The 25750-nt window shown below is 40.5% G+C and overlaps 1 protein-coding gene across 1 annotated transcript in view; it reads right to left on the bottom strand.

The window, feature by feature from the left end:
• Window positions 1–25750, bottom strand: part of LOC101603424 — a 301585-nt gene that overhangs the window by 266644 nt on the left and 9191 nt on the right. The window contains exons 4-5 of the mRNA XM_045136372.1: window positions 13643–13729; window positions 6340–6506 (exon numbers count right to left, since the gene is read on the bottom strand). Coding sequence (XP_044992307.1) covers window positions 6340–6506; window positions 13643–13729 — 254 coding nt within the window. The remainder of the gene's footprint in view (window positions 1–6339; window positions 6507–13642; window positions 13730–25750) is intronic.

Below are 25750 nucleotides of genomic sequence, written 5' to 3'. Positions count from 1 at the left end.
CTTTTTCTCTTTCTCTATCTGTCCTCAAATAAATAAATAAATAAAACTTAAAAAAACAAAACAAAACATTTAAAAAAAAAAGAAGACAAGAGAATGATTTGGCTTCCTGAAATAAATAATAGTCAGACATGGCTAGCCAGGAGTTAACAAAAGGAAATTTTCTGTTTTGTTGTTCAATATACCTAGTACCTATTTTCAGATTGATACTGGTATGATAGGAAAATGTAAGGTAAACTTAAGAGTGAATAATAAGGAAGTATTTTTGTTTGTTGAGCTTCCATATTAGCAAACCTGTACTGTGGAAGTTCTCCAGCTTCGTTCATTGCCTCCAACCGAAATTCAACTAGCAATTATGTATTAGCAAAAATAATATGAATATCCCCAAATGTCCCTCAGCACAAAGAGCAAAGCTCATACTTCCTGACTTCAAAACATATCACAAAATTATTGTACTCAAAACAGCACCATGTGGGCATAGAAACAAACGTTTAGCACCATGGACCATTAAGAAAATGCAAATTAAAATCACAGTGAGCTATCTTTTCTTTAGAATGACTTCCATTGAAAAGCTGAAAGACAACACACATTAGGAAAGGCACAAAGAAGAATGGAGCTCTCATACTCTGCTTGTGAGAATGGGGCAAGGCCACTCTGTGAAGCTGGTTTGGAGATTTCTTAAAAACGCAATGGAACTTGCATATGGTTCAGTGTCTTATTTCTGTGCTCAGACTAAAATGATCTGAGATGAGTTATCAAGGGGATAGACTGCACTGACCTGTTCATCTGAGCACTAACTCACAACGTTAAAGGTAAGGAAACAACCCCAGTGCCCATCAGCGGTCAAATGGATAAGATAGATAGACACACACACACACACACACACACACACACACACACACACACAGAGATGCACAATGGACTGTTACTCAGCTTGGAAGAGAGGAAATACATTTGCAACAACATGGATAAATCTGTAGACACTATGTTCAGTAAAAGAAGCCAGACCCAGAAAGATAAACGTGGAAGGTGATAAAATTAAATTCATAGGAACAGAGAATGAGAATGTGGGTGAGAGGAAACAAAGAGTTGCTGATAAGGACACAGGGCTTCAGACAGAGAAGAGGAATATCCTTGACAGTATATCACAACGGCAGTTAACAGAATGCACTACATAGCTCAAAACAGGAGTAAGCGCAAATGTCTCACCACAAAGATAGGAAAGGAAGAGATAGAGGTATTAATTAGAGTTTCCTAAATGAATATAATTATAATATACTCACCCAAAATAATATGATCTTTCCATTTTTTTAAATCATGATTTTATAGTTATTTTTTTCTTGAGCATTTTCCCCAGCTTAGCTGGTAGAAATGCCACTGAATGGATGTCCGAAACATGTCTTGTTTTTCTTGCTCTACGATAGTTATGGTCACATGTCAAGTTGCCTGGGCTATGGGATGCCCAGATAGATGAAACAATATTGTTTCTCAGTGTGTGTGGGAGGACATTTCCAGAGGAGACTGGTGTTTAGATCAGCTGCCTCAGTAGGGAAGGTCAGCTGTCACCAGAGCAAGTGGGCACTGCCCAACCTGTGGAAGGCTCGAAGAGTTCAAGAGGAAGAGAAGGGCGAGGCCATCCTCGGTTGGAGCTAGCCTTCCATCTTGTGCTGCCAGAGCTCCCAGATCTTCAGCCGTCAGAGCTCCGGCCTCACAGAAATCTCCTCCCACCATCACTGGTTGCCGGACCTTTGGATTTGAGCTCGGACTTAACACTATCTGCTCTCCTGATTCCACTTTTGTTTTGAAAATAGAACAAAATCCCTTTACTTCGAGGTGCCTGTGAAATGCTATCTGATATTCAGTGAGAAATTGTGAAAGAATTTTAAAAAAATATACCACTCATACATTTATTCTTTCTGTTTCTTTGGTTGGTTGCCTGGGTTGGAGACTGAGTTTTACTACATAACCCAGACTGTCTCTGAAGTCACAGTCCTCCTGCCTCAGCTGCCACATTCTGGGATTACAGACGGGCATCACTCCTCCTGGCTGCTTGTTTTTCATTTGACAATAGTCTTGTTATTGAATTCTCATCAAATTTGGCAAAAATATTTGGATTTGGGGACCTGGAAAGATGGTTCAATGGTAAAAGCGCTTGCTTGCACAGCCTGCTGTTCTGGGCTCAATTCCCCAGCACCTGCATAAAGCTAGAGACACAACGTGGTGCATGCACCTGGAGTTCCTGTGCAGTAGCAAGAGACCCTGGCATTCCCATTCTCTGTCTTTCTCTTAAATAAATAAACAAAATATTCAAAATTACTTGGATCTGATATCTCCTGGACATTAAAATACTTATAACAAATCTGGCAAGTAACTAAATGAGGAATTTTTAAAAGAGATGATAGATAGATAATAAAATGTTGGAGTTGTACTGTATTTTGTAAAACTTCTTCTGCACATTAGTCACAGGTTAAGACTTTGAGGATTCTGGGAGACTTTCATTTGCGACATGGCATGTCTAGTGGGTGGAGATGTCTTTCACCTCTGCAAATGTGGTACTTTCCTTAGGTTTCAGAAACAGTGCAGAGTGTCACAGTGACATGCAGCCTAACATCTGAAAGTTTGATCCTCTCTGTTGAATTAAGATGTATAAAACCACTACTGCTTTTTCATTTTTGATCATGAAATCATATATTCCTTGCTCTCTTCTTTTTCTGTTTTGCTAGTTTTATTCATCACAAATTATTATGTCTGTATTGTATAGTTACCCAAAATGTCACTAACACATGTGCTACTCTATTAGCTAATTTTTTAAAAGCCCATATAAATGTCTGCAGTGAAAAAATAGAAACTTTAACCTAAGTAAATGTTTCAAGTTTGAAAAATCAATTTTCCTTCCAAAACATTTCCTCTACTAATTCCAGAGTAGAAGTTAAGTTTCTGGCTTATGGAAAATATCTTCATTAATCTGATGATGTATTTTATGAAAACCATCTTTAATTTATGAAGATTTTATTATGCCTTATACAGTTTTACACTTTGTCTCATAGTCAAGGGTCATATTTCAGCCCTGACTTTCACTCACCGGCTTTGATTCATGTACACTGCCAAATGCAAGGATATTATACAAAACCTGGAAAGTAAGTTATTTGCCAGTGGACAGTGTTTTGCTTTTTAAACTATTTCTCTAGAGTGTGCTTAATTCTGGCCACTATATCAATCAACTCTGATCCAAATGCTGTATCTTACTTTTAAAATGAAGGTAAAAAAAATCTATAAATCCTATATAAATGAAACACACACACACACACACACACACACTTCTCCTTAAAGCATGGCTTCCTAATTGAATAAACTAAATGTATGGATTGTTTACAATTACAACTTAGAGGAAACCTCGTTCTCTGTAACTGATTATGGGCAGGTACATAGCTTACAGTAACTATTAGGAAATGTCCCAGAAAGCACTTCCTCTCAGTAGCTAAGACATAAAATGAAATTATTTTCTTTCTAATTCAATATTTATTTGGAAAATCATGTATTTTGGCTTCCCTGGATTTCCTCTGCCACTAAATTTTAAAAACCATGTACTTAATTGATTCATTTTATCCTTTACTACACAGTCAACCTCAGACCTAAGTTGTTTTATGACATCTTTCAGCTTTCCAACCTCACAAAAAAAAAAAGTCATCACAAGTTTTAGATACTTAGGATATGAAATTGCCCTATAATAGCAACAAAAATATTTAAAAAAAGTAAGGTTTCATTATTGGCATGACCCTCAAGATGTGATCTCTTTTCATTGGTTCTGAGAGCCTTGCCTCCAACTCTCCTTCCAACACCTCCTTTCTCTTGGTCCCCTTTCTTCCAGCTTCCTCATGCTCCCCTGCCTTAGCTACCTTAGACTTGAAACACCACCTTCCCAAGATGACTACAGAGCCAGAATACCTACCACATAGGCACTGATTGCATAGGCTATAGGAAGGGTCATAGGGATGATGAATTTCATAGACACTTAGATGCAAACCCTGTCCAAAGACCTCAGCCAATTGCAAAATTCTCCAAGTACCTCTGAATATTGCAGAGTGTAACTTGTACCAGCTACAAACTACTTGACTCTGACTCTTCCTGTCACTTCAGGTATTGTGGCATCACTGGTGCTTGGCTGTGACCCCTACAAACTGCAGCCTGACTCCCCAGTTCCCTACCAGGTGCTTGGGAAAGAAATGAGAACTGTCCCACCTGGATCTATAACACACACTCTCTCTCACACATGCACACATGCAGAGCCATCCATTCTCATACACAATGCTACTGCAAAGTGAAAAGGCAAACTCTAATGTGACAAGAAATATATGACAGGGGTCCAAGTCAAGACAGCTTGACCCATGAGTATTCTTTCTCAATGTTCACAAAAGCATTGTGACCCTTTCTCTCTCACCACGATGCACATCCACTGTTGGGATCTAATTCTGAAAGCTTGCCAATATTACTGTCTGTACCACAATTCCTAACTGCTCCCAACAGCCTCTTGTAAAGAACTACATCTTTTGCTTTTTCAGTAGTTGTGCATAAATTCAATCAGGAGTTGTGGATAGAGTAGAATAAGAAACCCACCCAGGAACCTTCCTCTAAGCTGGGTCTCCCCCATCTTAGGTCTCCATTGAAACATCTTACCTTTCATAATTCTCAGTTCATCATTACAATAAAAAATAGAATAGGTCCTGTTTTCACTAATATCTAAAATGAATCCTAAGAAAAAGAAAATATCCCTGGCTAGTCACTACAACCATGAGTTGCTCCTGTGTGTGTGTGTGTGTGTGTGTGTGTGTGTGTGTGTGTGTAAGGAGGGTGCATCTTCAAGTTTCTGTGGGTGCACCGGTGTGCAGTAAGCATGCACATTTATGTGAGTATGCATATGGAAGCTGGAGGATAATATCAGGTGCTATTCGTTAGAAACACTGTGTAAATTTTCTCTGAGACACAGACTTTCATTGATCTGGAACTCACCAGCTAAGCTAGAATGTTGGCCTGTGAGTTCCAGCAATCCTTCGGCCTCTGCTTTCCTAGTGCTCAGATCCAAAAAAGAGCAGCAACCTGGCATTGTTATGTAGGTTCTGGGAATCAAGTTCAGATCCTCATTATTTGCCAGGCAAATACTTTACTCACTGAGCTATCTTTCCAGTCCTGTTTATCCCTATTTTATGCAGAAGATTGTATGAATATAGACTCAAAGATGAATGCATTGTGCTGTAATACCAAGTTGGAAATGTCTTTGTCCATGGAGGGTTGCTTTGCACATACAGGGATCATCCAAATATTACAAATCTAAAGGCATTAATTATATGCATTGACGCATTGGCCCACAAGTGGGTCATTGCATTTTCTCCCTGTTGTATCTCCTGCTGTCTCATCATCACCAGCTCTGGGCTAGATTCTTCATCGTGGATTCCTGATACAATCAAACATCACAATTCCCCCTGAGTTCTAGATGAGGAGGCTGAGGTCAGGGAATTTAAGTGACTCACTTACAATCCAACAACCAACCTATCAGTGGCCAGATCCTGGCTCGACAGGAGTTCTGATGCAAGTAGAGACAGATTATCAAGGGGCAACCTGGCTGGCTACACTAGCTGCGTCGGCAAATTCTGGCCCCAAGTGAGAGAATTTGCCTCCGTGAATTAAAGAGAAGAGTGATCTACCTAGGAAAACATGCATGTCAACCCGTGGCTTCCACACACACTAATGTATGCTCACATATGAATACACATGCACACACACATGCACACATATAAATAAAAATATGTATATAGAAACCAGGGGAGTGTAGCAGACAGCTTCAGGTTCACTGAGTTGAACTTCCAGGCCAGGCACAGTTATGGAGGAAGGGATATTTATCGAAGCTTACAGATCCAGAGGAAGTTCCATAATGGCAGAAGAAGCTGGCCTGCGTTCACAGGACCAAGCAGAGAGAGAGAGAGATGCACAAGCCAAAAGCCAAAAGCCACACAGCACAGCACACTTCAGGAACTCCAGCTAGCACACTTTACATATCTTTAGATTGAAATCTCAAACCCACCCCCACACCTTAAGATCTTAAGATCTGCCCAATGATACCACTTCCAGGTGGTGCAGATGCAAACTACAAAGTAATAAGACACTGAATATATAGGGGGCCATCTATTCAAACTACCCCAGGGAGTGTCTCAGTGGAGTCACAGTCATATGCTCTAAGAAGGTGGGCTGGGAAGCCACATCTGCAGACAGAAAATAGACAAAACTGACAACTCAGCTTGTCGCTTAACCACAGATTGTTTTATGGCTTAAATACATTTTCATACTGACCTGTTCTACCAGAGGACTTGCAAGCAGAATGATGTCTCGCTGAGCATGCCTTTCACACTCCTGATTGACAGCAGGTCTGGCTTCTGGGGCCTCTCTGTTGGTGCCTTGAATCTTACCGGAACTCACATGTGATTCCGAATCTGATGTCTCCTCTTTGGTCCTTTCATCTGTTGACCCCCAAGAAGATTATGTTGGAATTTGACCTTTGTCATGTTAACATTAACTAAACATATAATAAACTTAAGACTATCTTTCTTACATGGAGTAAACAAGTTTTGTTATCTACAACTTGACACCACTGTGAAATCACTAAAATTATACTGCTTAAAATCAAACAGCTACCAGCCATGTTCGTCCTCTGATGTTTACCATTAGGTTAGACATCTAATAAATGATGAGGTCTAAATAAGATGAATAAATTCAATAGTTATATCAACTACCAGAAAGATAGTTAGTGAACAACTCCTTCTCATCTTAAGTATTTTAAGAACTTGATTTATTAAGAATGACTGAAAGGTTGCTTGGGATGAGAAAAGCACATACTGTGAAAAACGATGCTAGCCTGGTTCCTCATGAACTTACACACAAGCATGCAGGGTAACTTTCGCTTAACACTTTGGCACAAGCTACAGTGTGGTTCTGGCATAACCTTGTGTCCATTGGACTAAGAACTTTGAGCTTAGTTCTGAAAGCATTGCCTTCAAATTTTCAGCGTCATATATGTAGTAAGACTATAACACTTGCTAGCAGGGGTAGCCGTGCTAAGGTTGTTTACAATGTGCTACATGCCTACCTGTCTTTTCACCCCAAAAGCATTTGTCTACATTCTGAGACAGAGCTTTATTTTTTTTTTTAAGTGGCACATACTAGCGACAAAATATGCCATAGATCATTCTAGGTTTCCCTTAATGGAGAGAAAACCTTAAATAAGTTTTGTCATTTAGGGTTACAAATTGCATGCAATTATGAGATCATAATTATTTTGCACAAAAACTTTTCTCAAAAGACCTATTTGAATATCTGTAGCCATCGAAAACACCCATAACCAAAGAACTATTATACTTAGAAAAGACAGATAGAGATTTGAACTAAACCATGTCAATCAATTAACAACTGATACCAATACAATACAAAGGTGGTCTCTTACTTTGACATGATTCTCATCCAAGTTATCAAATGACTTCATTAGTTGATAATGGATAATTCTATCATCACTTTGTAAGGGTATTAAATGAACCTATGCATGATAACATTCTCATCAACTAATTCATAAATATGAAAAAGCAATTACAAAAAGAAATTATTAATCATCATGACTATTAAGTCACTGAAACAAATGCTACTCACTGTGTTGTCTTGTTCTAAAAAAAAAGAAATCTTTTGAAAATCAACAATTGGAACAATGATTTAAGTATATATAGTAAGGCATGCATTACATGGCACTTCTCCAACCTAAAGACTATCATACTCAATGGATTATGCCATTGATTATTCAAGAATCATTCCAGAACAAATCACTGTGCTTTTTCAGAGCATATAATACAATCTTAACTGTTTGATTAAGATGAATGAATGGGGCTGGAGAGATGGCTTAGCGGTTAAACGCTTGCCTGTGAAGCCTAAGGACCCCGGTTCGAGGCTCGGTTCCCCAGGTTCCACGTTAGCCAGATGCACAAGGGGGTGCACGCGTCTGGAGTTCGTTTGCAGAGGCTGGAAGCCCTGGCGCTCCCATTCTCTCTCTCTCCCTCTATCTGTCCTTCTCTCTGTGTCTGTCACTCTCAAATAAATAAATAAATTTTTTTTAAAAAAAAGATGAATGAATGTTGTCCATTAGCTAGTATAACTGATGTGTCACAGCTCTCACTATGTGCATGGAAGAAACAACAAAGTCTGGTGGTCTTGACTTCTTTTCCATAAGCTATTACTCTGCAGCAGCAATGTACTAGCTTATATAAAAGAATAACTCTTTATAATAGCATATATGGAAGACTCCAAGGGCCTCTTAGTTCTTCTGTGAATTTAAATCAACAGGCATCATAATGCTACTTACCCCTGAAAAAAATGATAAAAAACATACTTTTTAAAGAGGGTTTAAAAAGCCAACTAGATGTATTTCCTGCCCCTGGGCAATGCCAAATATAAATAAATCAAGTTGGATGATCATATTAGTATTAGAATTAGAACACATTTATCTGTATATCAAACATGGTCTTCTTCCCCCAGAAGATGAATAAACTGAGTTTTCAATTTTTGCTGTGTTGCATAGCACTTGACTCCCATGGGTAGCCCAATACTGAAGATGGTAGCTAATGCTATTAACTCACACTTTCAATGCTACAAAGTATCCTAGAAGGGCCTCTTGGGATTCTTATTCTCTACATTTAAAGTTGCTGAGAATTCTATACCTCTTCTATACCTGGAATTCTTTGAGCACCAATAGTGAGGGGAAAAAATCAATATAACATATAACCATGGATTTGGAAAGCCAAGGCTGTTGGAGCAGCTGAGATACTTAGGCATATGATATCAAAAGGCCTACAAAGGAAGTAGGCTACTCCTCATATACTTCAGATAGCTTTCAGAGTATGTAAGCATTTTCATCATTTTTTATCAATAGCCAGCACAGACACCCTAAGTTCCCAACACTCAAGACAGAGGGGGGTGGGCCATGTTGCAGATTGCCAGTTTGAAAGGGCTGCCTGCCCTCCACTGTTGCCTCGAGCTTTATAACCCTGTGTGGGACAGTAACACAGCTCACACCGCTCATATAGGACTCATAAAAGAATAGCATTCTGACGTTAATAGTAAGCAACCTCAGATGCAGAGAGGAGGAATTCTAGACTAAAATCATAATAGCCCCAGTGGGATTAATATAGTTCCTGTCTTCAGAAGGCAGACAGCATGTCACAGGTTTGGTATTAGCAAACTCTGCATGCAAGTACCAGTTACCACCTCTTTGTAAACTCTGTATATTTGGGGGCAGTTTCTTAAAGGCAAGTCCCTCAGCTTAAATGTCCAGACCCACAGATCAGGATGCCAGTGAGAATTAACAAGATAGAACTTTCAAGTGCCTAGCTTCCTGCCTGGTATGCAGAAGACTGCCCCCACATAGTTTTGAGTTCTTTGAGTTCTGAGAGGCCACAGCAAGTAAAATTTCCTAGACTGTGCTTCTTTCCATGTCCACAAATAAATGCTGCACACCATCTGTGAGGCTAGCACTAAAGATACGTAAGGTCCAGTGAAGAACAAAGAGATTAATTAAAGCAACACATATTCATTGAATAGCTGCTATCAAGTAGAAGGGCTCAAAATGAGATGGTAAGAAGAAGCAGTCTGTGATGGTTAATATTATGGGCTAGTTTTTGACTTGGAGGGAGTGCTTTCGTCTGATCATCCATGTCTAGTTGCTGTGGGGGAAAAAAATCAGGTGTTCTTAGCACACAGCTTTGAGTAAAGATTGCTACTTTAAGCTAGAGATCTTGAGTAAAGCACAAGGCTCTGTAAGCAGAGCGAGATGCTCAACCAGTTAAAGATGTTAACAACAACAGAAAAAAAGATGAGCTTTCTCAGAGAAGTAGTTTTGCTTCAGCTCCAACATGAAAATCCTATGTTGAGCTGCACTTAGTTTCTCCCTTCCTTAGTAACCCGCCACAGCTGGAGAAGCTGGGACAGGAGATGGACCAGCTCTCCTCAGAGCAAGCAATCCCGTTACTACTGCGTCTTTTTAAAATGGGGGTGTGACTACAGTTGGATCTTACACTGGTGAATGTGCCTGGCTGGGGGCGGGGTGCTGCCTTGCACGAGGGCCTAGTGAAGGCAGTTGGTGGTTGGTAGGTTACAAGGCCATACGTCAGTAGTCATGCACCTGGGCTGCAGGAAGAAGATTCTACTGTCCAGCTCTACCCGGGGATTGCTGTGTCACCAAGTGGAACCTGTTAGCTTTCTCTCCTGAACTTGGGATGGGGACTCTGCAGGGGGGCCTGGCTGCTCTCTGCAGTAGCAGCATCTGCAGTCTAACAGTAGCAACTTTTCTCAAAGACATGCAATAAAATGAATTGCTCAGTCAAGAAAACACTTTGGAAATAAGAAAATTAAAAAAACAAAAGCAATAAAAGCTAAATGAGTAAAACTGGGAAGCAGATGAAAAGTGAAAGCGGGAAGGCAGCTAGAAGGAAAAGTTAAAACAGTAACAAAGGACTCAAGGAGACATCGGTCTGTTTGTGGGGACCCTGTGCTGGAGAGAGCCAGCTCCCACCTTGCTCAGCACACAGCAGCTCACATAGTCATGGTCAGCTGGACAGAATGAGTATCCTACCTAAAATACGGATCTAGGGTCAACCACAGGAGTTGGGTGATGTTAGCTGAAATCAGGAAGTTCCATGAGTCTAGTTGAATATTCCTAACCTAATCATCTGAATTCCTAAATGACCACAAATCCCAAACTTTTATTTGTTGATACAGAGCACAAATATAAAACCCCACAACACAGAACTCATGTCAAAAGCATATTCAAAGCATAAAAGTCAGGCTTCAGAGATGGCTCAGCTATTAAGGCACTTGCCTACAAAGCCTAAGGACCAAGGTTCAATTCCCCATACCCACTTAAGGCAGATGCACAAGGTGGCTCATGCATCTGAAGTTCATTTGCAGTCGCTGGAGGCCCTGGCGCACCCATTCTCTCTCTATCTCTCTGTCTCTCTCTCTCTCTCAAATAAATAAATGAGTACAAAAAGTTATTTCAGGTTGTATATATAAGATACATATGAAACAAATAGACTGTTTAGACTTGTGTCACACCCTCAACATAATTCATGATTTATGTGCAAATGTTCTGAATTCTGAAGGGAAAAAAATCCTAATCTGAAGCACTTCTGGCTCTAAGCATTCTGGGTAAGTGATACTCAGCTTAAACTTTGTTTTATGAAATTTACCTGTCTTTACTTATTCGTGGGGACTTGTTTCCTAAGTTAGAACCTCCTTGCATTACCAAATTCTAAAAAGCCGGACGTTGTGGCACACACCTTTAATTCCAGCAATTGGGAGGCAGAGGTAGGAGGACTGTCGTGAGTTTGAGGCCAATCTGAGACTACATAGTGAATTCCAGGTCAGCCTGAGCTTGAGCGAGACCCTACTTCAGAAAAACTAAAAATAAACTAATAAATAAATAAAACCAAATTCTACAAAAGTGTCTATACGTAGTGGTAGTGTGTAAGCGATTAAAAGCAGACTTCTGTCAGTCTTTGGTGACTCCAGAGAAATCACTAGTACATGTTCTTAACCCTTAGCAGAGTCTGGGGAGACAAAATGTTGAGAATTTTCCAGTTTCAGAATCACCCTGGCTTATTTTCACTACTGTTTTATGATAGCATACAAAGTAATGGGTGCTTGGCAGCGTTTTCACACCTAGGAATCACTGTCCTCACTTCTAATTCATGCCCTGCCTCTGGAAGTACAAGTAGAAGCTCAAAATTGTAAGCCCTTGTCTGGAAAACGTTTCCTTTGATGGCTGAATTAAATCAGCATTGTTTGAGAAGAGATTTGGGTTCATTGACAATTATTTTGGTAAATAATCTTTGCATTGCTCATGAGCTGTTTTAATTGTGAAAGCTTAGCCACCTTCCATTTAAAAGCACTCATTCACTATCTGGGACCCAAGAGTGGAACGTGGTCTTCCAGACTAAGAATGACCCCAAGAAACGATTGTGACGATCATTATCTCATCAGCAATCTTTGTAAATGCCAGAATGTTCAGTAACCTTTAAAATCTGCTTCATAGAAGCTGGGGAGATTGCTCTGTGGAGGAAGCGCTTGCCATACAATCGGATGCCCTGCCTGCCGATCCCAAGCATTCACCTAGGATGCAGGCACTGGGCTCATCTAGTCAAACAGCTGAGCTCTGGGTTCACTGGGAGATTCTGTCTCAAAAGCTAAGGTGGCTCTGGGTGTGGTGGCGCATGCCTTTTATCCCAGCACTTGCGAGGCAGAGGTAGGAGGATCAACATGAGCTCAAGGCCACCATGAAAGTACAGAGTGGATTCCAGGTCAGCCTGAGCTAGAATGAGACCCTACCTGGAACAGAAAAAAAAAAAAAAAAAAAAAACTAATGTAGAAAGAAACTGATGAAGACACCCAGCTTCTGGCCACCATACACATGCTTACATACATGCATGAGCATCCCCGCATACATGAATGTGTATGCCCACATACAACATGCGTGCATATACCATAAACATCTACACAAGCCAAAAAAAAAAAAAAACATAAAACTCTGCCTAGTAGCATGCGCTTACGGATCTGCTCTGAACTGCTATTTTTACGACTACAATGGGATTGAAGAGTATAGAAGAGAAAGCAATGGAATTAAAAACATCACGTAAAGAAAAATAAACCAGAATCAAAAGACACAGTCACGTTTGTTCTCATATGAGGAATATATGTGGGGGTGTATGCATATATACACCCATATATACCAGACATGAAAGTACAAGAGAAGCGGACTGTGAGGGGAGAGAAAGAGGTCTAAAGGAGGGGAGGGAAGGAGATAATGGAAAGATTAAATATCATTTTCTCTCATTTGCAGAGTCTAGATTTCTATATCTCTCTTCTCTCTCTTTCTGTGTGTATGTGCGTGTGTGTGGGTGTGTGTGTTGGTGGGTGTGTGTGTGCTGTGTAAAGATAACAGAAGAGACACGTCTGGGAGGAAGGAAGGGGACCAGCCGGAGGTGGAGTGGAAGGATGGGGGAAGACAGTCAAGCGGCTATAAAAGAGCAAAATGAAAAATGCAATGGCATATGTGTATGAAATTGCCATCATGAAGCCCATTATTTTGTCCACTAAGTATAAAAATTAATAAAAGTACAGAAGAGCTCATTCTTATCACACCTCTGCACCTTCACGGAGGAAAATTTAGTGGTGGTTTCCAGCAGCTGTTGAAGGGCACTTAGTAGTCAAGAGTGTTGGAAACCTCACGTGCTGGGTGCATTTTACTGGAGAAAGCTCACTGTGCAATCCCAGAGCCAAGAGGTGATGCCCAGTCTTCAGACCCATCCCGTGGGCCTTTGAATGGCAGCCTGTGGTAGCAGAAGCTTCACTTGAACAAGTCACTGCTTCTTGCATCCGACCGGCTGCTGTCCTTGATGCAAACGGCCTCCTTACCCATCACGCTCTGAGTGGCTGAAGCTTACCACTTAAATTGTAAGCTGCGAAACCTAGATGGAACAGCTTGTGTGATCTTTGTCACCTCATTTTCATGAATGGAAAAGAATATTCTGACACAAAAATTACATACTTAATTCCAGCTCACCCTCTCTACTGACCTCCATCCTACACTGCCTTGGGTTTATTTCCTCCTCCATCAGTGGGTCAAAGTAATTTCTGCTGTATTCATTTCCTGTGGAAAGTCCACGAAGTAAGGGTCAGTGATTATTTTAGAAGCGCATGAACCAAAAATGTTAATTTTGAAATCGACACCCGCACAGAAGGGCCATTTTAGCTACTTTATAAGCTTAATTTTTTACAAGCTTTCAAGGCCTCTCTTTTTGTAATTATCATCCTGCAGAAGGTCAGAACAGGGAATTCAAGAAACAAGCCCATGTTCTTTCTATTGCTAGAAAGTTAATGAGAAAATTATCCAATGAAGACTTTAAAATAATAATAATATAATTTAAAAAGAAAAAAAAAACAAGTCTAACTATTTTCTGGTACCATCAAGAAATGGACATTGTTGGATGGCAATAATATGCAGAGCTACCTAATTATTTTATTGTATTTCATTAAATTCATTGTGTTTTTGTGACCAGAATTCTGTAGCCAACTTGGTTGTGTCTTGACTATGAGAACCTAATGAAAGTTTCATGTTAATAATTCAGAGAAAAAAAAAATAAAGAGAAAAAGGAAAATAAAAGAAGGGAGGAAAAATAAAGTAATGAATGGGAAGGGGGAAGGGAGTAGGAAAAGAAAAACAGAGAGGATTGATTACAGGTCTTTTGTCAACTCAAGTGACAAGGGAGGTGCCAAGGTTCTATCCCCACCTCACATCTCCCCCTTCTTCAGACCTTATCTCCCTGTCTCATGGTAGCATCAGCCTTCACTTTGCAATAGAAAGGCTGCCAACAATTTTCCCAGTCTAGTTTCCTATTTCCTGAACTCTGAAATGTATGTTTGTTGCTAGCAATTTCCATTCAGTGAAATGGAGTCTAATCAGATGATAATTCAAGTCGCCTCAAACACTGCAGAAGAAGGACAAGACGGTGAAGAAGAAGAAGATGAAGACCGTGGCTTTGAGCATTCGATGCTGGAGGAGACTCGGCCAGGCGAGCTGTGAGGCCCGCAGGATGTGTGTTTCAGGATCACAGGCAATCTAGATGGGAGTTCCTTTTCTGGCTGAAGGGAATTCTGGTTTGGCCCTAGGTTCAGTATCTATTCATGCACATTTTTTGCCATCAGTCTGATGCAGTGATGTTGTAAGTCCAGGAACAGAACATTCACTTTACCCCACCAGCTCAAGAAGAAAGAAAAACAAATGGGTTTCACTCTGGTCACTTTATCTGTCAACTGCTACGAGCCTGGATGAATCTTGATGGTTGTGTAGTCAGTCCAATGCCCTGCAATGGCACGGCCAGTCTACCTGGAACTATAATCGCCTACTGCATGGTTGGCTTATTTGCTGGCTGGTTTTCCTCCACCACAAAGCACCATGGTGCTCTGCACTCCTTTACATGCTGGCAAAATACCTCGTCTCTACTAAGCATAGATGGTAGCATGAGACTTTACTATATCACTATATATATCACTATGCCAGTACGAATCTTCTACTGGGACCCCGTAGAGCCTGGAAACTTCCCAAGTTCAAATTAAAACTCAAGGTCTTAGCCTACCAAAATTACCACTTAGTAAATAGCACCAAGATATTCAAGACCTTGTGAAGTGATCAAAATTAAATCATTTTAATGTTTTATTTACTTATTTGCAAGCAGAGGGAGAGAAAGAGAAGACAGAGAAAATGGGTGCACCAGAGCGTCTAGCCACTGCAAACGAACTCCAGATGCATGTGCTACCTGTGCTTCTGGCTTTCCATAGGTACTGGTATATGTCATCAGGCTCCACGGACAAATGCTTTAACAGCTGAGCAATCTCTACAGCCCTAGTTAAATCATTTTTAACCAAAAGTCTAAAACAGTTTCTAGACATCGTAGATTCCACACCTGCAGGTTCAATGAACCACCATCAAAAATACTCATGAAACAATGACGTGTGTACCAAACATGGACACACTTTTCTCTTAGCACTATTCCCTAAACCAAATTTACACAGCATCTACATCACATTAAGTATTGCAAGTACACTAGAAATGATTAAAAGCATTTGGAAGGATGTGATACCATTTTATATAAGAGAAGAGCATCCCCAGATTTTGGTATAAAGTGTTCCTGGGACATGTGGTCATGGGCACCATGAGAAGACTATATTTGGCATTTAGCATCTCTAGCCATTGTCATTATCCTGTCAGGTCTGCCCAGAAGTTTGTGAAGGAAGCCGGCATATTAGGAGATGTGCAAATGGCTAAGGCTTTCCTTTGGGCTTTGTGATTACACACATAACTGGGAGACCACCCCCCGCCAAGTTCTAAATAGAGTTCTCTTGCTGAAGTCCTGTGGATGGGTGAACTAATGTAAATTTTAAATGCCATGCCTGCAGTGATTCACTTGGTATCTCCCATTCTGGAAAACCATATGGAGGCTTTGGGAAGGAGTGAATTCTGAACTTTCTTGCATTTACCCAGAGATGGCTTTGAGATTCTTGAACTGGTCCCCTTAACATATTATATTACATATGTTGCATCTTTATATATTATTAAAACTCTATATTTTATTACATGGATTCCATATCACTCATATGCTTTATAATTTACATACATGTCCTATCACAGTTGCATGATGTATGCTACTACACATATCACACCACGGAACCCGTAGCCATGTCTGTTAGGGTAGGCATGACCTCTTGGCTCTCAGCAACACCCACAACGCTGGAATCCAGCCTGACAAACAAACGTGCTCATAGTAAAATCTGGAGTCATCCCTTTAGTAAACATTCCCTGAAAGTTCACTGTGAAACCGAGGTCCTTTCTAGGTATTCATTCTCAATTAAAATGAACACCAATTTATGACCTTTTAATCACTTTCTATGCCTCTTTTCCTTTCCATTCCCCTCCCATCTCTCCTTGCTCTCATCACCTCTATGCTTTTCCTTCTCTTTTTTAATTGAATACTGTCCAGGAACCAAACACAGTATTTAGGAGACAAGGAATCGTGGGCCCTGTGTGCAGAGCCTGGCCTGCTGGGGGATCGAGGAGCCGGGTGAGCATGGCTGGCCCGGCCCCGCTGAGAGCTGGACTAAAGGAAGGTTCACGGTTCAGTATGCAGAGAAAGAGCTTCCAAGCCCCTCCCTCCAGCTCAGAGAAGCCTGCCTGGAAAACCGCTCCCTGAAGCAGGTCTGTAGTGAAGAAATGACCAAATCATGGGCTGGGGATGTTGTTCAGTGGCTACAAATATTAGCTTACAAAGGCTGCCTTGTCCGGGTTTGATTCCCCAGTCCCCCACAAAAGTCAGACACACAAAATAGTACATGCATCTGGCAAAAGGCCCTGCTGTTCCCACACTCTTTTTTTTTCCCCTTCCCCTTTCTCTCTCTTTCTCTGTCTGACTCTCTCAAACAAATAAATAAAAATATTTTAAAGAAAAGAAAAGTTCAAATTACAAAAAAAAAAAAAAAAAAGCAAGGAAATGGATTCTTGATGGGAGGAGGAGTCTGGCCAAAGACACAAGGCACAGTGACATCCAACCACAGAAGTCCATTTTCGTGGTACTCTCTTAGCCTCCTAAAGTAAGTAATGGAATCAAAGCTCTTTATACTCAGACCTAGAATCGAGGGTGATTGGCGCATGTTAGCACACTGTTGTGCAGTGTTTTCTTGTTCTAACTACAAGTGCCTGTCTGTCCCTTCACACCATTTATTATATGCTTATTTCAAGTCAAGATCCATAAACCAAGGCTGGAGAGATGGCTTTGCAGTTAAGGCACTTGCCTGCAAAGCCAAAGGACCCATGTTCAATTCCTCAGGACCCACGTAAGCCAGATGCCCAAGGTGGTACATGTGTCTGGAGTTTGTTTGCAGTGGCTGGATGCCCTGGCTCTCTCCCTCTTCCTCTCTTTGCCTCTTTCTCTCTTCCTCTTTCTCTCTCCCTCAAAAAGTAAATAAAAATAAGATATTTTCTAAAAGATCCATGAACCAAACACTCCCAAGCCCCTCCCCTCACAGAGTCTGCACTTAGTGAGCCAACGGACAACTGGAGAGAATGTGTCTAACTTGATGGTTTATTAGATTATGATAGTTGATGAGAAGAAAATACTGGGCCAGGCAGAGATGATGGGGTAGAAGCAGGACACAGTGAGCATACAGCAACACGAGGATTCCACCTCTGCCTTAGCCAGTGGATTGACGTAATAAAGTTATTATTACCAAGTAAGAACCCTTTGTCAAATGTTAAAGTGATTATTCCTTCCTGTTGACTTCTCTTGCACTGGTGACCCAAAAATTCGAAGCCAACAGGTAGTTATGGATGGTAGAGCTCATGGACTCTGTAATCAATTCAGCACAGTGGACTTTGTCTTAACTCATCTTCCCTTTGTTCGTATTTCACTGGGTGGTGTCTGCACTTAATAAAGCCGAGCCTTTGTAGGTAGGGTGCGCATCACCAAGAGATAGGTTACTAATAGGATGAAGTCCTCAAAGTGTCCTCATCATTCAGGATATGCTTTTGGATATATCGAAAATCATCTCACAGGAAAATTAACAGACCCACTGAGAAATTCAAAGTAGGGCATGTAGCAATATAAATACAATAGGCTTTCATATGGCTTATGGTTAACTGTCTGTGGTACGCAGATGAATGAGACGGCAGTCAGATTGATGTAGCCACATATAAGCACACATGTACACACACCTCCCCACACACATATAGACATGTATGCTGAGGTTTGGTTCAACATTGAGGCAACCGGATATGACATATAAAAAAAAAAACAAATCAGTAATTGATCTTGTCACTACTTTTCTTACTCCTATGTTAGCTGTTCAGTTTTGAGAATCAGCATCTGTTAGTCCATCTCTTTCGTAAGCTGGGGAAGCAAGTATTCACAGAGATCTCTGCCCCTCTGGACACCACCAGGCTTTCCTCCATTTAACTTGGGGCAGCACAGGCATGCTCAGAGCTCCCCCTTTAAGTGACAGCACACAGGAACTTTGTTTCTCTGCATGCCTATCTGCTGCTCAGAAAGTTTTCATTGGCCTTTGTGCTTATCCTTTGCTGAGTGCGAATTCTGCTGCTCCAGCTCCCTTTGTAGCAGCCAACCTTGTATTTTCTATAACATACTAGAAATTAAATACACGTGCTGCTGCATGTACACTAATTAACTAAATATTCTAGATTCTGTGAGTACAGTCATAGGCGAGTATTTTACAAAATAGGACATCTTCTTGAGCACTAAAGGCATGAAGCCTAGGAAATTTAATTAAATTTAATTCCTGTGAACTTTACAGGCTTAAGAAAGCATCATATTTTGCCACATTGAAAGTCTAAGACAATCTCAGTGTTAAATGGCTGTGGAACTAGATAGGTTACACAAATATATAAAACGTAACTACGGAAGCTGAGACTATAAACAATATGAGGGTGGGAACTGTCAGGTTCAAATGTGCTCAATTCTTATTAAATCTCCTCAGCCATTTTGTAAGGGTGAGTACCTATATCTTTTATAGGAAAGGTAACTAAAGGTGAAAGACTGTTTTCTTTCCTTCTCTCTCTCCATCTCTCCCTCTCTTATCTCTTTCTGTCCTCTCATCTCATTTCCTTTTCTTTTTCTCCTCTAGTCTCCTCTCCTCTTTTCTGTTCTCTTCCTCCCTTCCTCCCTTCTTCCCTCTGTTTCCACCTTCAGGTCTGGGAATGGAGCCCAGGGCTTCAGACAAGCCAGGCAAATGCTCGACCACCGCCCCATTCAAAAGAACATTTCTTTTTTTTTTTTTAATTAATTTATTTATTTATATTTATTTATTTGAGAGCGACAGACACAGAGAGAAAGACAGATAGAGGGAGAGAGAGAGAATGGGCGCGCCAGGGCTTCCAGCCTCTGCAAACGAACTCCAGACGCATGCGCCCCCTTGTGCATCTGGCTAACGTGGGACCTGGGGAACCGAGCCTCGAACCAGGGTCCTTAGGCTTCACAGGCAAACGCTTAACCACTAGGCCATCTCCCCAGCCCGAAAAGAACATTTCTTAATAAAACAAAAATACTCGTCTTAAACCATCTTTACTGGATGTCAAAATCAAGAAATGAAAGGAAAACCAATCACAGTGCCTGACACTACCTATACAAGGCCATTATAACAGGAAGAAAAGATCATGACATCAAAATATAAGAGATACGGGACTGAGAGGAGGAGGGGATGTGATGGAGAGTGGAGTTTCAAAAGGGAAAGTGGGGGGAGGGAGGGAATTACCATGGGATATTGTTCATAATTATGGAAGTTGTCAATAAAAAATATTTTAAAAAAGAAATGAAGAAAAGCAAAAATATAATGATAAAATCACAAATTAAGTAGATATCCACTATTGAGATTATTATCCATCATTCTCTTAGAAATATTGGTAAAAATAGTTAAGACAAAACTAAAGGAGATGTGAAATAAAGCTATTGAAAAAGATTACATGTTGTGTAAGTATAATTTTGAGACAGCATGTTTCCATGCCATGAAAACATTAAACTTAACAGAAATGCTTTTAGGAACAAGAAAAATGTTACTTGAATAAATGTGTTGATAGCCAGGCAGTTATGAGGAATCATTAATTTTTGTAAATCCCAGCCATAGCCACTCTGAAAGGATGCGAACAAAACAGAAAACCCAAATATGCAATGAAGCTCTGAATAAGTCTCGATAATTAATCCATAACTGTCGCTCGTGCATAGTAACTTATGTTGGGAACCAAGTTTATAAATCTTAACCAAAGATTCAAACTGGACGGCACATAAACACACTCGTTAACCACAAAACAGAGTTACAAAAATAAATAAATAAGAAAATAAATTAAAAGGAAAGACCAAGAGATTCCTAAGTCTTTCCTTCCTCGTCCTTCCAGAAAGGCCACCCCAAGAAAATCAGTGTGCAGTTTGAGCCGCCTGTGAGGAGCAAGCTGCACCATGTTGGACAAATTAGTTTCCTCAACTGCTTAGTCTCACTTCCTTCCCAAATCTTGTGGGTATTGCATGTATGAGTGATTTGAAAACCTAAATAGGGTAATAGTTGGAAGTTTGCTAACAAGTTCTAATTAATTGAGCCATATTCCTCTTTCCCCCACGAGGCCCTCCCTCGCGGAGAGTGCTGCAAGGAGCACAGAATTGCCGCGGGGCTTTCTCCCAGGTCCCCCAAGGCACAAGCGCATCCTGTGCTCGCTGGACCTGCAATCGACACACAGCTCAAGTGCATCCCCAAGTTCACAGCTCCTCCTGTGTGTACATAACTGTGGTGACTCAAAGGTGAAATACAAGCACACTGCTTTCCCCCCTCATATATGAAAGACCTCGGAAAGCCACAGCAAAGCACGTTCCCGTCTGAAGCGTCCTAACATGAGCCCATGTGTAAGAGAACGGGTGTGCATACTTTGGCTCTGAAATTAACCACACCACTTGTCCTTCTGGTTAAACCGTTATTCATGTAGCCATTGTACTTCTCAGGGACGTAGGGGTCTCAAATAATTTTTTAAAAAAAGTTAAAAAGCAAAAAGTGAGAAATGGACCACACACTCAAATTACTTGTATAAAATAACACTTAATGGATATATTAGTTGTATTAAAGAAATGTATAAAATGCTACGACATGTTATCTATCTAATATACACAAAAGATATTTCTATATTTTGGTAAGAAGGATTCATTGCTGAGTGTTTATTTATAGCCTCCTAAATCAATGAAAAAGATTAAAATCACTTAAGAGCCAAACGGTTTCTAAAGACACAAATCCAGGTCAGTTCAATAAACCCAAAGCAAATGATTTTTCTATATATTTCCTTTTCTTAATAATAGTTGAAATGTCCTGAAGCCAAAAAATATTTTTAAAATAGTCTATAAATTTATATAACACTTGTTTTCTATCATAAGGGAAAAACAGCTATAAATGAGAACAATGTAAACAATTTTATACAGAATCACTTCTAAAATAATCTAGACACTATGGGGAAAACAATTCATTTTGTTTCTGTTAGCCAAACCAGGATGAAGATAAATTAAGGGTTGAAGGTTCTCAACTCAGATGCAGCTGCTGTGGTTCTTCTGTCCTTAACTCAAATGACCTCTCTCTTCTGGGAACATCTTAGATGGCAGTCGCTCCAAGTTTATTGCTTTCAGCTTCTGTAGGACACATAACACCTTCTTTCTAGCACACATACTTTCAAACTGTGGGAAATTATATATCCTTCACAAAACCACTGGGAGTATCTACACAGAATCACATGGGAAGCAGTGCCTGTCGATTTCTGAGCCACAGACCAGCTAGATCAAGAGACTGTGGTGGCCATCACTGATTCCTGCTCATACCCACGGTACGTCGCCCCACGTTCTCCTGTGCATCTTCTCTGGTCTAATCGAGGCTGATACTCGTGCCCTTGTCCAGGCAGACTCCACAACAATGTCAACCAAAGGGGAATAATCAGCATCAGACCATGTTCTGTTCCAGAGGTTAACAGAGGGCAGCCAAGGTCCCAGACAACTGAGGGGCATCTTGGACCTTACTGCAAGGCCTTCTCCCTAATGTCCAGGGATCAGACCACAGGACAAGACGAATGGCAAAACAGTCCGAGAGTCTTTCATCTCTAATCCTGGGGTACTAGTGTGAGATTGAACCTATGTTCCTAGCTTACTCTTTCCTGAACCATCTCTCCTTGGGTTGGAATCATGGTGTTTTGTGAAAAGAAAATATAACAAGATTGAAGTGAAGGTTGAAGTTAATAAAGAATTTTATCCATGTCATGCAACTTCTTACCCTGGAGGCCCAAAGGAATTTTTGAGGACAATGCCTAAATCTAGAAGGAACTAGACTTTGTTCTTTAAAGCATTCTGTGTCCAATTGCTAAATACCATCCTTGCTATTGAGCCGGCAGAAAACTTACATTTCTAGCTCAGGATTTTTCCTCCCAGTGGAACTCTTTGTTCACTTTTAACCACAGATTCTCAGACATGCTCAGTTCTCACTTACATATCTTAATGTAATCAACTAAACTGGAGTCCCAGTTAAACTAACAGAATATACTTTATCTTGGCTTGAGCTTTGCTCTGTGGGTGAACAATTGCTTAGCACACACAGGTCCTAAGTGCAATTCCCAACACTGGAGAGAGAGAGAGAGATTATCTTGGGATAAAAAGTACTTTAGATTTTATATTTTCCCATATATACATACATTTAACAAGTTATCTTGAGGATACACCTCAAGCCTAAACATGAAACTATTTAATGATGTATACATATGTGTGTGTGTATGTGTATACATAACTTTATAATTTCATACAAGATATGTAATGTGCCTGGATTTTGACAATGACACCTGAAATAAGGTCATATTTGTAATTTTCTACTTGAGCATCATGTGAGTTCTCAAATATTTTGGATTTGGGGACATTTCAGATTTTCACATTAGGAACTCTCAGATTTTGTTATCATATATAATCATAAACACCAATACACACACACACACTTTCCCAGTGTTACACATACTTCTAGAAACATTCACTCTACCTGAGAAATACTACTTATAAAATTGATGCAAAAAAAAAACTTATGTAAGAAAACACTACTCTGTGAGAGTGCCCAATTGATCTGAATTAATCCATTCTAAACTCCACAGTTGCCTTCGATACAATTTTGTTTATATTGTAACATGGTTCATTAACATGGAGATCCTCTATGTCTGCTCTGTTCATGTCTGTATTTCTTGTGCCTGGCATAATGCCTAGAAATTTTTAAATGTGTAATAAATGGGCTTTTCAGGGAATGAGCTGGAAATGAAGAGATACATTAAGAATTTTTAGTGCTGCATATAAGTGTAAACAAAATGTTGCATAACTTATGTCCAACTATTTCCATTTCCACTTCCACTTAAGCTGTGTTTATATTAATAACAGGATATGATCAATAAATAATCCAAGCCATATGAACCACAGGGAACACTTGTCAGATTTATGTTTGGTGGATTTGTTTTTGTTTCTTGGTTCGATTTTCCCTCACCAATCACAGCAACATTTCCTACTTTCATTGTGCGTGGTATAAATAGACCAGGAACTCCCAACTCCTAGCATCAACTGCAGAAGCTAAGAGGGCTTGAAAGACTTTGGTGATAAATCTGGGAGGCAGGCAAGTGGCGTAATCAGGATCAGTCCACTGTTCTCCCCCAAAGCTTTTAATATTAAGTAGAGCAAGGCACACCTGCAGTCACTCATCACTGTGCTGGTTACTGTCACCACCCTCCTGTCCCTAGCACGACACTGTCACTGCGCTACCTGCTTCTTTCATGTCCAGGCAGCTGGGTTTCTGCTCACTGCTCCCATGAATTCTCTCAGTGCATGGACTCCCTCTTGTTGAACTAGCCAGGAACCATTCTGTCGCTGCCTACCAAGGACCTCAAAATGCTGCGTGCTCACACCACCATCCTCTCACCCAATCTGTATCCTTGGTAGATGACACCATGAGGTATCTAGCCAAGGAGCTAGACACTGGGGACACTGTCATCCTCAACCAAATAGGAGAGAGTGCCCCTCAGCATCTTCAATGCTGCTTTTATTAATAAGGACAAGTCATCCTGCCTAAATTATACATAAAGTTGATGATATTCATTTCTCTTCGCTTATCATTCTTAAGACAAGAGGTGAGATTGTGTCATTAAGAATGAAACTCTTCCCTGTGCAATTGTACCACTTCCATCATGAACTCAACTCTCTTCAGTATGTACTCACCTCCAGAATGATTTCCATGTCTTCCTATGTAGCCTTTTCATGGCCCCTTCACACAAAGGTCCAACATTTCAATTAACTTCCATTGAGAGTCTAAGCACTAACTACCTTTTTAGTGCCACCGTATTTCCTGTTCATAACATTAAAAATGTCCTTTGTATCTATCCAGCCTTGGGCCTGAATGGCTTGGGAACTTAAGCCAATTCTCACTCTCTTTATAATCCAAAAGGGTTGTGGCTTCTCTCCCCCTGCCCTTTTCATCGACTGCAATTCTCAGTCTCTGTTCAGAAGGACAGACATTCTTCATCAGGCCATCAGCATAAGGGGTCTCCAGCAGTGAGTAAGAGGCTAACTGCTATGGAGGGCAGAAATACCAGCATGAGAGCATCATCACAGCTCAGAGAAGCAGTGTGCCCATCAGCACTGCTCAGAGAAGCAGTGTGTGCCCATCAGCACTGCTCAGAGAAGCAGTGTGTGCCCATCAGCACAGCTCAGAGAAGCAGTGTGCCCATCATCACAGCTCAGAGAAGCAGTGTGTGCCCATCAGCACAGCTCAGAGAAGCAGTATGTGCCCACCAGTACATGCTTAGATAGGCGAAGTGGCAACTGGCAGACCCAACAAAGCATGTGTGGTGATTCCTTTGGAAATTTACTTCTGGTCTAATTTATGTGCTGGATAATTGTCTGCCTACCAATGAAGGTAATCAGGTAGGAATCTAGGAATGCAAAGAGTAATGTTCCATGAAGTCAGTATGAAATGGCAGAGTAGCTTGGTGAGGCAGCGTCATCTGGAAGGATGACCCGATGTGGGGACATCAAAAATGATGACTGAATGATCCATATTCTTATACTTGGTGTTGCTTCGTGTTCATTCCTTGACATGTAAGCCACATGAACATACAGCAGCACAGTTCACTGTGGATGTGCACAAGCGTGTCTTGGTAAATCATCTTAGGGGGAAGTGTTCTCATCAAGGTGCAGGGTTAAATATGGAGGATTCCTAATCTTAAAATGTACCAAGAAGTTGTCCATTTTGCCTGTTTCTAACACCTACGTAAGTGCTTACTCTTTTCTGTCCTGCTATGCCATATGGACTCTAATCATCATAAATTTGAGATCTTTTCTTATTCAAAGTTTGCTAGAAATCCCCTTTCTTAGATATTTCCCTCATAAATGAATTCAATATTTACTTGAGATGTCTTGCATAAATAGTATTGGAATTCTGCCATTACTTACAGTGTTTTCCTTTAAAAAGTGTCTTTAATGGGGGGTGGAATTTGTTGATATTCACACTAAAGATGGTAATTTGTGGTAATTTTCACAATACTATGGGAGAAATTGATAATTCCTGTTTTGTC

Source organism: Jaculus jaculus, chromosome 17 (assembly GCF_020740685.1).
Source record: "Jaculus jaculus isolate mJacJac1 chromosome 17, mJacJac1.mat.Y.cur, whole genome shotgun sequence".
Taxonomy (NCBI): Eukaryota; Metazoa; Chordata; class Mammalia; order Rodentia; family Dipodidae; genus Jaculus; species Jaculus jaculus.
The sequence above is the reverse complement of the archived record's forward strand: the minus strand, read 5'-3'. Positions and strand labels throughout refer to the sequence as shown.